We start from the raw sequence: 14785 nt of genomic DNA on the forward strand, positions 1-14785 counted from the left end.
TTCAGTAAGCAACTCTGTTTTCTAAGTAATTTTGCTAGCGTAGATCTCAATTATGCACCGCGGGATAGTGACTAGTTCCTTTTGTTTCCCTTTACTTGATTCCTTGGGCCATATTCTTCTCATCCTCTTTCTGTGCTTTTAGATTTCTCAGTAGATCTCCTCTTATATGGGTCCCTAATGGAATAATAATTGATTAGGGAATTTTTTTTTTGTGACTTTCGATTCACGGGACCTTCTGATACTGATCGAAAACACCAGGGGGTCACTTGGCATCATCCTGGAATCTCCTTTACCTCGTCGAATATTTCAAAACAAGAAAGGGCTTAAGTACAGCAGTTGTTCATAGAAAAAGTTGGCCTAATAACAATTCTTTGCTTGTTTTTCAAACATTTGGGCCACATATAGTGTAGAATTTGTTAACAGTTATATTCTTGTTTGAATTTCAAGTGTTAGGTTGCCAGTAGGGAATATTAGTACAGCCAAGAAGCATCAACTAAGTGAATGGTATAATCCTCTTTCAAGTCAAAAGTTTCCAATATGTAAAAATTTTAAAATAAAAAAGTATTGCACAAAACATCAGAAGGATCAATTATTTCAGACACCCTGATTCTCTTGGATCCAATGAACTTAGTTCTGAACTATCGATTAATGAGGATAGTTTAACTGTTCCGGAATCTTGATCAATGATATTGTTCTTTCTTACTTTCAAACTATTGAAATTATGCAGTTTTTTCTTCCACAGTACCTCGACATGACATGAGCGTGAAGGGGGTTCAAGAATCCGTTTTATTTTTAATATTGCAGCAGAATAACTGAAATACTGAATGTAAGGCACTGAGATGGCAATTTCTCTGGAGATCAATCATTGAGGTCTAAAACAAGCTCTGGGAACATGAATTGACTAGCTCCAACCCTAATAATCTAAAGATTAGATAGATTTTCATTATACAAATTGAGTGGAAGGCTAAGCCTTCAGCTAAGATATGTCGATAAAGATTTGGATTAATAAAGATTTAAAGAAAACGCCATCTTTGGAATATATTTTTCCTGGACTTTTCGGAATAGTAGGTCCTCCTGCTGATTGTTTTCTTTCTCTTCCTTGTTTGTCTTTTATTCTGGACCATTTTTTTTGTATGATTCCTTTTATATCAGGAATTTACATACACATGCTTGTGTTGGGCATTTTGTCATTGATTCGTTTGTGCAGTTCTCTGGACTTAACAGGACAGGAAGCTTCTGCAGTTCTTCACATATTTTATCAAACCCAGAAAAATTCTTACCATTCTCACCTCTTGGATAAACAAATAAACAGCGCTCGAATCCGCAAGCTCTGATACCATGTAAGTAACCAGCTCATCTGAAATCTCGAGGTGGTAGAGGTAGACTCCAACAAAATCTTACATTATTTAATACAAAGATCATTTTCCTACTTATTTATCCGTTCATAAACTAGACACTAGAAATCATAAAAAAAATCAAATTGACCAAATAAATACAACGATGATTGATGTAAATATTATGTGTCAGACTAATACGAGTGTAACATAAGAACAGAAATGCCAACAAGGTGTTGATGTGGTAGGTGTTGATGTGGTAGCAGAGCCCTTGTACCCCCTTGCGGGAGGTCGGGAGTTCGACTCCCCATGTGTGCGTGTGTAATCAACTAGGAAAAAAAAAAAAACATAAGAACAGAAATGCTCAGGAAATAAACTTTCTAAGCTATGAGCTGATAGACAGTCATCTTCTTGAGCAGGGACCCATAATAAACATCAAGTTTCTGACTTTCTAAATGTACTGTAATCAACGATTACCAAGGAAAGTAAATAATTATCTGGATTGATTGCACTTTCTGTTATTTCTCCATTAATCCCATCCATCATTTTCTTTCCTCAGTGGCATCACAGCCGTCAATCCAATCATATCTAGGCATATATTGAACGCTCAAGATGCCACCACACTCTAATCTAGAACATATTTCTGTAGGTTTTAAATATGTGAGCTATATTTAGGGCTGGCAATTTCGGGTTTCGGATCGGGTTCGGGTCGGGTTGACAGTCGCGGGTCAAAAAATTTACCCAACCCGAACCCGACCCGAAAATTTAATGGGTTAGAATACCCAACCCGAACCCGACCCGCACTACCCGCGGGTAACCCGAACCCGACCCGAAAATTAATATTTATTAATAAAAATATTTTTTAAATAATAAATAAATATTATTTTAATCCAAATAAATTAATTTTTATTAAATTAAATAATTTTATATTAAATTTAACTAATAAATTTTATAAAAATAATAAAAATATATATAATATTTATATTATATATTAATTTTCGGGTAATTTCGGGTCAATTTCGGGTAACCCGAATTCAACCCGAAAATGACCCGATTTTCCTGGGTTGATTTTGGGTCAACCCGAATTCGACCCGAACCCGAAAACCCCCAACCCGAATTCGTATTTTGCGGGTCGAATTCGTGTCGGGTTGTCGGGTCGGGTCCAATATTGCCACCCCTAGCTATATTCGACTTTAAATCGAAAAATATTTATTTGTTAAATAAGCTGATTTAAAATTAGAAATAAATCAGAAACAAGTGAGAAACTTATTTAAAGTACTTTTTGATCAACTTATTTTATTGTTAAGTTTTTTCTAATAACTGTCAATTTCAAAACAAAAATAATATATATATATATATATATATATATATTATATTTCAATAACGGATAAATTATTCATTATATGAAATTACTTACACAAATAATTTAAACATATGTATAAATTATTATTTTAAATTAATCCAAACGAGTTCCTAATCAAAATATAATTTGCAAATTAGGCCAAAATGGATTGGCTTATTCACATACTTTATCTTTTTGTAAAGTAGTTCTTGAAAACATAAATACGGCAAGTTTGTCCTAAAATCTATTGTTGGATTCTTTGATTCCTCTATCCCTACAAGGAACAAAAAGAATCTGCCAATCCCACCACGCCCTGCTCAAAAGAGAAGCTTAAAAAGAAGTCATGTCGAAAAGAAAATTAAAAATTTAAATTAATTTAAAAAATGCCCGTTTGGTTATCTCTTTCAATATTCATAAAGAAATATTCACTAAAGCATCCCCACTATTATAATCTTTCCCCATCAAAGCTTCTCCAAGTTTTAGAAAGTTGCTCCCATTATACATCATGGTGGGGTTGCATTATTCATTAGGAATCAAACACATTAACACACATATATCATTATTCTTTTATGTGGAAATAATTTATTCCGTAAATAATTTTTTTTTACGGTATACATGTTATGAGTCATAATAGTACGAGATATAAACATCATTGTTAATACCGGTAAATATTTAATTTTTACGTACTAATAACATCGAAATAATTATTAATGATTCGTGTTATGAGTCATAATACAACCAGAAGATCGATAAAGTTCCGATTTTTATGTATTAATAATGTTAAATAATCAACTCTCCCGAACTCTATTGAGATGTATTTCCGATGAATAGTTTGTGAGATAAATAATTTGTAAATTTAAACCAATAATTTTATGTAACATGATTTTGTGTGTGTTGAGAGGGAGGGTGGGGGGAAGGAAAACAGGAGGATAAAAACAAACCATCAACTTTTTTCCTCTTTTCTCTGCTTTTGAGACTCAAATTGAAGTGTGTTGCTTTCTCTGTTTTTGCTCCATCAGAGATTCTCCCCACTCCATCTCAAGTCAAAGATGAAAGAAAAAGAAATGCATAAAATGATACTCCTGGTCAGCGTTCTAAAAATCCCCGATTAATCTTAAAAAAATATGTTATCCATTTATTGATTACACTCTGATTTGATTAAAAAAATTTGATTTATCGAAAAATCTTCGACAGATCAACTGATTAGTTCCGATTCCCGATATCTACGATCCGTAGATAATATTTAAAATACTAAATGGGAAAATTTGAAATTCAATAAAAAGGAAAAACTAGCCACAGCTCATAGCATATATTCCTCTCCCAACATAACCCTACTTATGTTTCCAGATATGGTGGTGAGAACATAAGACATTTCAACAACTCCCATTTATAAAGAGAACTCCAGCTGCCCTCACCAACTCACTCATAATTTTCTGTCCTTTAAACTCACAAGATTTCTCTTACATTCTCAGCACTCACTCTAAAATCAATGCCTCTGCAGAATATGCAGCAAGATCAGGACATGAACTTGGTTTTGTCAAGTGATGCTAAGCCTAGGCTTAAGTGGAATCCTGAGCTTCACCAGAGATTTGTGCATGCTGTCGCGCAATTAGGCGGTGCAGACAGTAAGTGTTTTCGCAATCCAGGTGGTTAAAATTAGAGTCTGTTACATATCTGTGTTGGCTATGGAGCTAGTCAGCAGGTTCCTAGGCAAAAATCCTAAGCAGAATAGGATGTCCAGTAATACGTCTTTTTATTCAGCAAAATTAGTTTGTTGCTTAACATTCTTGATTTTAATTTGATTGGCAGAGGCTACACCGAAAGCTTTAATGAGGGTGATGCGAATTCAGGGACTTACTTTGTACCACTTGAAGAGTCATTTGCAGGCATTTATCTTACTCTGTTTAATATGACATTGCTAGATTTTTTAATGATGGGAAAGAATCGAATTTATTTAAAATTTTTGTTGCTGCAGAAGTATAGATTGGGTAAAAGTCAAGAATCACAGACTTGCGACGACAATGATCAATCAGGTGAGTGGTCTCCATATAATGCACATCGATGACGACTTTAAGACAAGCATAGATGAGGATTCGGATCAGGACTAATCCAAAATCTGTTAATACGCGCAGAATATGAAGAGAGGCAGATGAGTCACCCGAGCAGAGAGTATAGCAATGGAAATCAGAATCAAATTAATGAGTAATGATAGTTAAAAGATTGTTTTTTATTGAATTGGGAAAGAAAAATATAAGGATTATTGTTGATTAATTTTATTTTTTTTTTAATTCAGGAGCTTGCAGATAGCTCAGGCTCTACAGATGCAAATGGAGGTGCAGAGGAAACTTCACGAGCAAATTGAAGTAAAAACCTCTCTGTGATCACGACATTATCTGTTCAAATTCATTTCACGAAACTAAAAGAATCTTATACAAAAATCTTTTCCAGGTACAGAGGCATTTGCAACTGCGGATTGAGGCACAAGGCAAGTATTTACAGTCCGTGTTAAAGAAGGCGCAAGACACGCTTTCTGGATGCAATCCATCTTCTGCAGAAGTGGAACTTGCTAAAACTGAACTTTCTCAGTTAGTATCAATGGTCGATAACGGATGCCCTAGTTCCTCATTGTCTATGCTAACAGAAACACATGGCTCGTTTGTAAAAGATAATGAAATCAAACCGTTAAGGGGGACTAGATGTTCGCTAGAAAGCTCTCTGACATCGTCAGAAAGCTCTGGAAGAAAGGAAGAAAAGCGTCAGAAACATGAAACTGATGACATTACAAACAACAGCAGTGAAAATTTCGTCGTGCTTTCTCTAATGGAAATGCATTCTCGCGAGAAAATTGGCTCTGTAGAGAAGGGCGATGCAAGAAAAAGAAGTGAAAGCAAAATTTTTGAAGTTGACTGTATTGAGCAACCACTGTGGAAACGATCAAGAGTTGATAAAAGTCCTGAGCAGCTGAGAAAGTTCGATTTTTCGGGTACATTTGATCTGAACAGCCATTGTTCGAATTACTTGGACTCAAGTTCAAAGGAGATTGATTTGAACTCCAAGGAAGTGAACCAATTCAATGATAATCTATAAACCCTAAGACCTTGATTCAATGATGCCAGATGATACCATCTTGATTCTATAATCGAAATGCTTCTAATACAAAATATGTTTTTGTACAAAATATGTATATTGTTGTGTATGGAGTACCTCGGAGAATTTAAAATTAAACGTTTAAAATATCAAGTATAAAAAATTGTTGTGTTTGACTCGATTGTCAAGTGTTGCCAGTTTGAAATTTGAATTTTAACCAGATCAACTAAATTGTATTCTTGAAGTATTGCTAGCTCAATTATTTGTACCATGAACAAAGTCTAATATACATGGCATGTACATGGTCCTATACCAATGATACAGTGACGGAATCAAGACGAGACTGATTAAGGCGTTCTGTCAGGCTCCATTGAATTCCAAAATTTCAAACTCTAAAGTTATTTTAAAATTAACACTTGTTAATATGAAAATATTAGTGATATTTGAGACTAGTCCAAATTATTTTCTAATCCCGATCCTGTAACCAAGAATAGCCACAAGAATAGACATGAGTTTATCATCAGAAATGTCAGAGAATAGATGGAGAATGATTCAGAGAGATCATGTTACTATGCTTTATACTCTTTTCTATATAGAAAAGACAAGTAGGTGTTTCACAAAGCTAGTCTTCAAAGTAGAAAACATTATTGTGGAAGCAAAACGCAAAGGTGGAAAGAATCATAGGCCAAACCATGCGCATTTGAGTATTCATGCGTTTTTAGGAAGCTTTGTTTTAAAATATAGCTTGACCAATTCAACTGCACTTTGATCATGCTCACCTCTATGTAAGACTATTATAATAAGAAGTCGACACGTAATCGCGATTAAGATTGTGTTCACTTAGACGGAATGAATTAGGTTAAGATAAATTGTGTTCACCTATCACCTGAACAGAATGGAATGAATTAGGTTAAGATCGTGTTCACTTGAACGGAATGAATTAGATTTATATTCAATTTTTGGAATCATAAACATAAAACATATTTCATTCAAGGACTCAAAAACACAAAATGGCCATTTTCTTCACTCATTCACTCTATATACAAGATGGCTGCAGCAAGACCAAAGATTCAAATAAAACAATATCCACAAACAAGAAAAAAGATTAACTAATCTAATTTTCCATCACTCTCTGAGCTTCATCAGAATCATTATCATTATCATCCCTTTGATTAGAGTCCCCACTTCTTGTATTAGTACTATTCATACCAAAACTCACCCAAATTTCTCTTCTTCTCCCACCCTCATCACCAAAAAAACTCTTGTGATTATTTTCATTATCATCCACAGGCATATTGAATCTGCAAACAGGACAAGACCCATTAATTTTAAGCCACTTTTCAACACACTCCCCATGAAAAACATGCTGACAAGGCATTTGTTTAGCTACTGTGTCCATATACCCCTCCATGCATATCACACACTCATCAGTTTCTTGAGGCTCAACAGTTTGCATGGCTTCTATGGATGCTTTTGAAGCTGGTGGTGGGCCCTCTTTGGAGGTTATGAGGTCGTTTAGCAGCGCGTGGATACGCCACGCGCTGCCATCGATCATCACCACGCTCTGGGTTAGAGGGTTGAGCAGGATGATCCGGTCATGTGGGTCGGATCTTTCTGGGGAATCTTGATCTGGGTTGGTGGTGGTTTGGGGGTTTGTTAAGGGGAGAGTGATGGGTGAGAATAGAGATAGTGGCCTGTTTCTTGAATTTATCAGCTGTTCTAGTAGAGATAGCTCAGACATGTTTGTTTGATCAGAGGCCATCTTCAAATTTTGTAGCTAGATGAGCAAATCTCTCTCAGCTAGATGAACAAATTTCTCTCTCTCTCTCTCAGCTAGATGAACAAATCTCTCTCTGCTAGAATCTCTCTCTCTCTCTCTAAGCTAGATGAACAAATCTCTCTCTCTAAGCTAGATGAACAAATCTCTCTTTCTCTCTCTCACCTAGATGAACAAATCTCTCTCTTTCTGCCTCTCTCTGCTAGAATCTCTCTCAGCTAGATGAACAATCTCTCTCTCTCTCTCTCTCTCTCTCTCTGCCACTCCTCTCTGTGTGTGAAAATTGTATGGATTAGGATTGTGAAAAAATTGAGGCAGGGGGTTTTAAGGAGGAAGGTTGTGGAAGGATCTGGAAGGTTAGTGGTAGGAAAACTGTAAGAAAATGGATTAAAAAAGAGGTCATTTTCAGTTAGATGAGATATTTAGTGTGTATATCACTATGGTGGAGTTCTTGTAGACAGTACATTATTGCTGATGGGGTTCATAGTTGTTAGCTATCACATGAGTCATGTTCGGAGTTGGGACCTATTGAGGTGGCAGTTTTGTGACTGTTTGTAGCTTTGTCACCACTCCTTAATTTATGTTAAAATGGATTGAGTTGCTATGCATTGCACTGGTAAAAAAATAAATCCAATAGTGACATATACTGTGGAAATGTACTTCATTTTAATGGAGATTTGGTACTTTGGGGAACTCCAGAATTGCAATATATGTTGTGATCCTCAAGCAAACTTGAATGGTTCCATAGTGATAGAGTAGTTGATGGTCATTTGACTCATCTTATCATTTTCTTCAGGAGTCTTAGTTAGCTTTCTCGCACCTTCACTAATCCGGAAAGTGACCAACACAACATCAGCTTTCTCACATCTCGACTAATTCTGAGAAATGACTAGCTCGACTAGCAAAACATCCTACCGTCATTGCCACCCACTCACACTAACCGACAATCTCAGCAAGCTCGAAACACATTCGTAAATCTAAGTTAACCTTTCATCTCAGTACATTTCAGACGCTTAAAACCTAATGTTGTTCGGAAGCTGCATCTACAATCTAAATAGCCTGTTGTAACAAGAAAAATATAGATTTTATGATTACTCTTCTCTAATTCTACACCTGTTTAGTCGCGTTTAAGAATCCTCAAAGTATTACTGAAGTCTGGAGATTCTATCGCGAGAACCAGCAAAGAAAACTGATACTGTGTATTAGTGCCTCAATTGTAAACTTTACTATACAAGGCTAGATCTCCCCCTCTTGACATACTATACAAGTATTATGTACTCCTAGTGAACTAAAGCTTTCAGTTTGCACTAAACATATACACAATAATATAGTAACACGTTACCTACTATACAACACCGCACAAGACAAGTTCTGCAATTTTCTTGCACGATTTCTTCCGTTTTGCTCTTCCCGTCAAATTGCTTCCGACAGAAATGGGTTAGTTGCCGCAGCATGTAGCTTGGTTTCCTTCTTGAAGTTTCTGCCATAGGCAAAGCAGCTCTCGGGGTGCTTGATAGTGTGCAATAACGTAACCATCCTTGCAACCCACATTAATGATCCTTTCTTCCTTCACATATGTAACTTGTAGTCCTTGCTTCTTCATATCTGCAATCCAGATGCCCATTGCAACATCTTCTAGCCTGAACATCTGCGGCAGATTATTAAGTTTATTACACTTTTAGATACATACGAGTAAGTTGTGACCTGATAACTTAGTAATACTATATTAAAGGGAAAGGTCGTATAAGGTCGAAAACGAATTCAAATAACAAGCATAATATCATACCTTTAGCCGACCTCTTTTGTGCCTTCTATAAATTGTTGTTGCTATGTCACTTGACACAACATAACCAGGACCATGTGCCCAAGGCGGGTAAGTTTCTGCAGGCCATTCCTTCATAAATAAACAGAGATGAAGTTAGACATAATATATGTAAATGCAAACTTGTGATTAATGAGACGAGGATAAGTAAGGAAAACCGGAAAAAGGTATGCAGTCCAAAGCTTAAATAGTTCTATTTGTTCTTTTTTGCCCTTATACTATCCGTTTCTGGAACATGCAAGTAAATGTCAAAATCCAACAGACAACTAATAATAATTCAGACACCCTAAATCTGTAAATTAAGCAGAAATGTATTAATATTTGCTCATGCGAAAACCACATTCTGTATAAAACACATGATATAGCTGAAAAATCTTTTTCAATACACATTGTAAGAAGTTGGATAGAAGATGGATCTATAATATCTCATTGTACAGTTATTTTAAAAATTATTGACTAAAGCAATCACAGTTTGATATAAAGCTCTAATGCGTAAACATGTGATCGGCTTCTTACGATGGTGAGATAAGTAAAGCTCAAAGTCCTACAACCATACTGAAAATGTTTTCATTAAAGTTGACCATAAAAAATAATTTCAAATAAAAGATATCAAAACTTTTAGAACAGAAGTCAGGCACTACTTCCAAAAAAATCATTTCACTTTTTTATTTTTCTCCCCCAATTTTATCCACAGTACATTCAGAACCTAAAATAATGATTAGTTGGAGAAACAGAAATACCTCAGGGCTAATATACCACTTGCTATCATGACTCCTATGAGGTCGAGAATCTGAATTTATGAGACCGTAAAGCAGACCACGATTCACATTGAGCTTATATAAAGAATTCATCACTTCATCAACTCGAACAAATGCATCATCATCTGTTTTCATGATATACTTAGCTGAAACAACCTGTGTCTGTTAAAGAAACCAAGTCAAGAATTCTGGCCTCAACTCTCTATGAATAAGCTTAGTACAGAATGTACCCCGTAGATGCATATAGCTATTGTCTTCCAAGTAATGAGGCTGTAGTAGTCAACGAAAGGCATAAGTTGTATATCACCATATGTTCGTGCCTCATCCCAGAGCTCCTTGTTCACCATCTGATTCTTATGCTATAAGTAAAATCACAGGATTCAGTTCGATATAATTATGCAGGTATACATAGTAAAAGAAGCTAACATAACAAGTCTAAAGACAATGAGAACAAGATGCAAGTAAGAAAACATATAGGATCACACAAGCTCAGATTCTCCTATTAAACATTTGATTGATAATACTAATACATAATACCTAGCTTCGCAAAGAATTTTCTAAGAAGATAATCAAGGAGACCAGCTACATCTTTTTCCGCACAGTTAAAAAAGAATATGGTTTTGGATTCTGACAGTATGCAAAGCCCAACTTCTAATATATAGTAAAAAGTCCACATGTACTCACCAAGCCGACAAAAAAGCGCACTGCAACTTTTCCTGACCTAACAGCAGCATATTGCATCCATGTTCTACGGACAGCCATCCGCCGCTTGAAGTTGTTAGCAGTAGAGAATACACCAACAAAAAGATCCAACTGTTTATGAGGAGGAAATGGAGATGATTTAAGTGCATCCAAGTCAACAATATGTTCTACTTCCTCTGAAGTGGGTAAACCACTGGCAACTACAGAAGCTAATATGAAGTCTCCCGAAATTTTAACGTCAGTGACAAGCCATGGCTCCAGAGTCTGCAAATGACATACATCAAATTTATTAGCTCTAATTCATAAATTTAAGAGATGTTAAAAGACTTTCGAGATGAACAGAGATTACCTCACGAAAAGCAAAGGATGTTATGTGCTTCCCATCAACAGTCATTTGGATTCCTTCTGATCCCACTCTAAGTGTTGCAACAGATAGATAATTTTGTTTAAAAGGAAAATATTGTCTTCCTGTAGATCTTTCCGGACTGAGGGAAACATTTCTTGACTGATTTGTATGCTTCCCATTAATGGAAACCCGACTAACATCCTTACCCACCGACTCATTACACTGGTCCAGTTCATCAACTGAAATTAAAATTATGTACGGTTATCTAACAAGAAAATTAGCATCAAAGATTCAAAGTAATATTAAATAAATAGCAACATATTTAATGTTGAAGAGTGTTCTCTTATAACACTAATCTGTGCCACTGCAGAACTTGCTACTGAAGTGAAACATACACCGATGATATATTGTCTGGACGTATGGTGCAGAACAACAAAAAGGAATGTTGACATCGCCAACCTTTCTTAATTTTTTCAGGAGTTGGAGATGGACAACGCTCCTCTTCACCCCATTCATGAGCAACTGTCCATGTGTTTTGGACAATTACAGGCCCCTCAGTTATTTTATCACCCAGAAGCCTCACATTGTAGTGCACTATTATAGGTGGATGTGGCTCTCCGGGCAGTGTTTCCCCCTTTAAATCTATTCGAAAATCACCAAGAAGATAACCCGGGATGCCAATTATTGTAATAGAAGAGCCTTGGGTCAAGCCACAAGGAATCTGTAGCTCAAAACCAGTACTATCTAATCCTGTGGTATTCATCTTACTGAGGAATTGAGGACATTGTTTTTCCTTTTCTCTTAGCCCTGACCTTTTGTTTCTATTAACTTTTTCCGCTTCCACTGAAGACATAACATTGTTCCATGCAGTGCCAGCTTCCTTGATGGCCTCTGCAGCATTTGGCAGAGCTTGCTCATGGCCGATCAAGTATTTGAGAAGGTTCCATGTGTTCAGAGCTTCTTGTTCTTCTCTGGACATGTTCCGAGGAATAAAGAGATTCAAGACAACGGTCTCTGCCAATATCAACTTAGTGTCATTTCTTGGATGCCGTACACCCGGCAGAGCTCTGGCATCCATCCAATCAAGAGGATTCGTTGTATTGAAGAACAAGGGGTTGGCATGATACTTTTCCATAACAGGGCTTTTCATGACAAAGCACCCCAGAACCAATAGCATCAAAACAGATGCAGAAAAGACACTCCTGTGAAGTTTCTTCATTTCAACTTTACACAAATGCACATCAGAACTTTCACAGTCTGAAACATGTAGACCTTTCCAATGTTCTGCATAGTTTAGTACTTATCTTCAGAGCAACTAATGAAGATAAATCAGATACGAACAAGATAAAAACTACGCAAAGCTTTCCACTTAAATAGCACCTATCAACAAGTGCATTGGGCAAAAAGTTCTCTCCATTCTTCACTATATCTAACGATTAAAATCTTATATTTAGACTTTTGAGACAAGCCACTAGTTGTATTTGGTAAACATGACCTTCGGTAAAACTCCAAAATCATATTGTTCCAAGATAGAACTTAATTCGGACCTTTAAACTGTCATTTATAACGAAAATTGACAATTTATAAAGATCAGGACACAAAATTCAATTTCAGATACAAATCCTTCTTGTAAAGCTCCACAATTCTTTACAATCTATACAATTACTACACATATATAGTACAAATAGAACCAGATGAGTACAATGCTGAAGAAATAACAAGGCTCAAAGTATGCAAACTTTAAACCCTATATTCCAAGTATAAACACTCTATAAAATATAAATATTACTCAGCATCCACAACCTAAATGAAACATTCTCTCTCTCGCTCTCTCCCTCCCTCCCTCTCTCTGTCTCCCTATCTCTCTGCCTCTCTCTCCCTCCCTCTCCCTCTCTCTGTCTCCTTCTCTCTCTCTCCCTCTCCCTCTCTCCCTACCTTCCTCTTTCCCTCTCCCTCCCTCTCTCTCTCCCTACCCCCCTCTCCCCCTCTCTCTCACTCTCTCCCACACACAAGTGCAAGTAAAGGAAACTGAAGCGATTACAAACACTGCAATTGAGTAACTAAAAACTGAAACTCTGAAAACATAAACACACATGATTCATGAATCAAAAAAATACATACCATATCAGAAAACGAGCACCTCCGAGTCTGACCATGCACCACAACGATAATTATAAAAAAGTGCGGGAGACAGACAGACAGACGGGATAACTATAAACGCGGCAACAGTAAATTTCAAGTGTGTGTCTTCACACACAGTGAAAAAAGCAAAGTAAAAGCGAAAGAAAGAGAGAGAGAAAAGTAAAAGGGGTGTTTGAGAGCACGACTAGTGTACGTGATCGAGATCGTTCACGTGGTGATACGAGGATTCGAACGTGTGTCGAGCAGCTGGGGTTTTTGACATTGTTGTGCTTTCGGTTTCGTGTGTTGGGTGCGTTAAATACAGGGCTGTTCACGAACCGAGCCGAGCCGAGTTTTGACCGAGTCGAGCCGAACTTTAAATTTTTTCTTATCGAACCGAGTCGAGCCGAGCTTTCTTATCGAACAAAAAAGTGTGTTCAAGCTCGAGCTCGATAACTAACGAGCCGAACACGAGCTTGTTCACGAACAAATACGAGCCGAGTCGAGTCGAGCCGAGCCGAGCCGAGCCAGAGAAAAATAAGGCCAAACCGCTACTTTACTCTTAAAATAGCAAGCCAAATAAAATTTTTAGTATGTTTTGATGGTACCATATTATAGTTGATATTCTCATGATCGATTTGATATATTATATGTTGAATTCGGCGTTCAATAACATATATATATTACGAAATTATTATGAAAATATTGCTTTTTTTCGAGCTTTAACGAGCCGAGCTCGAGCCGAACGAGTTCGAGCCGAGCTCGAGCCGAGCTCGAGCCGAGCTCGAGCCGAACATACTAAAAGCTCGGCTCGAGCTCGTTTTCTTAACGAACAATTTTTTGTGTTCGAGCTCGAGCTCGTTAACTTAACGAGCCGAGCCGAACGAGCTCTTAACGAGCCGAGCTCGAGCTTGTTCGCGAACAGCTCGGTTCGTTAAACAGCCCTAGTTAAATATGGAGATTAGGGATTCGAGAATTGAAAATCAAAATGTATTAGGTGTTGACTGTTGACTTCGTGATGGTGTGGCGAACATGGGTGGCATACGTGTTTGTCACGGAGCAGTTCTTTAACCTTTATGAAATTTCACTTGAAAAAGTGACTCGAAAATGATCCGAAAATCTGGATTTTTTTTTTGTCATAGTAGTTTGGACCCGTTTGGTTGAACTTGTGGTTGGTAATTTTAATTTATTAATAATTTATGAGTAATTAAAAATATAATAATAATAATAGAAATGATTTATGAGTTATTTATGACTTAGGAATAATTTTTATCGAAAAAAATTTCATAAAAGTTTATTCACTGAAAAAATAACTCAAACCAACTTCTGACTTTAATCTGACTTGACTTATTACACAAATAGACATTTTTCAAATTAAAATCAGAGATGATTTAAAACCAGGCAAACAGATTCCTAAATTAACTCATCATTTCTTTTCGAGTCTCAAATAATGATTAATTTTGAATGGAACATGTTATTTGTGACTCGATATTTTT

At 36.5% G+C, this 14785-nt stretch overlaps 3 protein-coding genes across 3 annotated transcripts; 1 reads left to right on the plus strand and 2 right to left on the minus strand.

Moving 5' to 3' along the window:
* The first annotated feature begins 3950 nt into the window (after positions 1–3950).
* LOC108200698 (myb family transcription factor PHL8) lies at positions 3951–5939 on the plus strand. The gene is made up of 6 exons (XM_017368940.2): positions 3951–4301; positions 4486–4562; positions 4652–4709; positions 4809–4878; positions 4970–5039; positions 5125–5939. Exons 1-6 carry the CDS (start codon positions 4166–4168, stop codon positions 5761–5763), a joined length of 1050 nt encoding a protein of 349 aa, XP_017224429.1. The 5' UTR covers positions 3951–4165; the 3' UTR covers positions 5764–5939.
* A 938-nt stretch (positions 5940–6877) lies between these two features.
* On the minus strand, positions 6878–7525 carry LOC108202709 (E3 ubiquitin-protein ligase MPSR1-like). Its single transcript, XM_017371227.2, has one exon. The coding sequence runs from the start codon at positions 7523–7525 to the stop codon at positions 6878–6880; it is 648 nt and encodes a 215-aa protein (XP_017226716.1).
* A 1189-nt stretch (positions 7526–8714) lies between these two features.
* LOC108202708 (beta-1,3-galactosyltransferase GALT1) lies at positions 8715–13429 on the minus strand. Its single transcript, XM_017371226.2, has 8 exons — positions 13290–13429; positions 11628–12452; positions 11172–11407; positions 10805–11086; positions 10351–10479; positions 10103–10282; positions 9327–9434; positions 8715–9188 (listed from the first exon to the last, which is right to left on the minus strand). The coding sequence occupies exons 2-8, from the start codon at positions 12385–12387 to the stop codon at positions 8979–8981; spliced, it is 1905 nt and encodes a 634-aa protein (XP_017226715.1). The 5' UTR covers positions 12388–12452; positions 13290–13429; the 3' UTR covers positions 8715–8978.
* Between the last annotated feature and the right edge of the window lie 1356 nt (positions 13430–14785).

The sequence above is a fragment of the Daucus carota genome, chromosome 9 (genome assembly GCF_001625215.2).
Source record: "Daucus carota subsp. sativus chromosome 9, DH1 v3.0, whole genome shotgun sequence".
NCBI lineage: Eukaryota > Viridiplantae > Streptophyta > Magnoliopsida > Apiales > Apiaceae > Daucus > Daucus carota.

Coding starts and splice junctions, on each gene's coding strand:
- LOC108200698 (XM_017368940.2), top strand. CDS start 4,166: ATGCCTCTGCAGAATATGCAGCAAGATCAGGACATGAACTTGGTTTTG. Junction 4,710..4,808: donor CGACGACAATGATCAATCAG/GTGAGTGGTCTC, acceptor TAATACGCGCAG/AATATGAAGAGAGGCAGATG. Junction 5,040..5,124: donor AACTTCACGAGCAAATTGAA/GTAAAAACCTCT, acceptor AATCTTTTCCAG/GTACAGAGGCATTTGCAACT.
- LOC108202709 (XM_017371227.2), bottom strand. CDS start 7,525: ATGGCCTCTGATCAAACAAACATGTCTGAGCTATCTCTACTAGAACAG.
- LOC108202708 (XM_017371226.2), bottom strand. CDS start 12,387: ATGAAGAAACTTCACAGGAGTGTCTTTTCTGCATCTGTTTTGATGCTA. Junction 11,087..11,171: donor CATCCTTTGCTTTTCGTGAG/GTAATCTCTGTT, acceptor TGTCATTTGCAG/ACTCTGGAGCCATGGCTTGT. Junction 9,435..10,102: donor AGTGGTATATTAGCCCTGAG/GTATTTCTGTTT, acceptor TTATTTATGAAG/GAATGGCCTGCAGAAACTTA.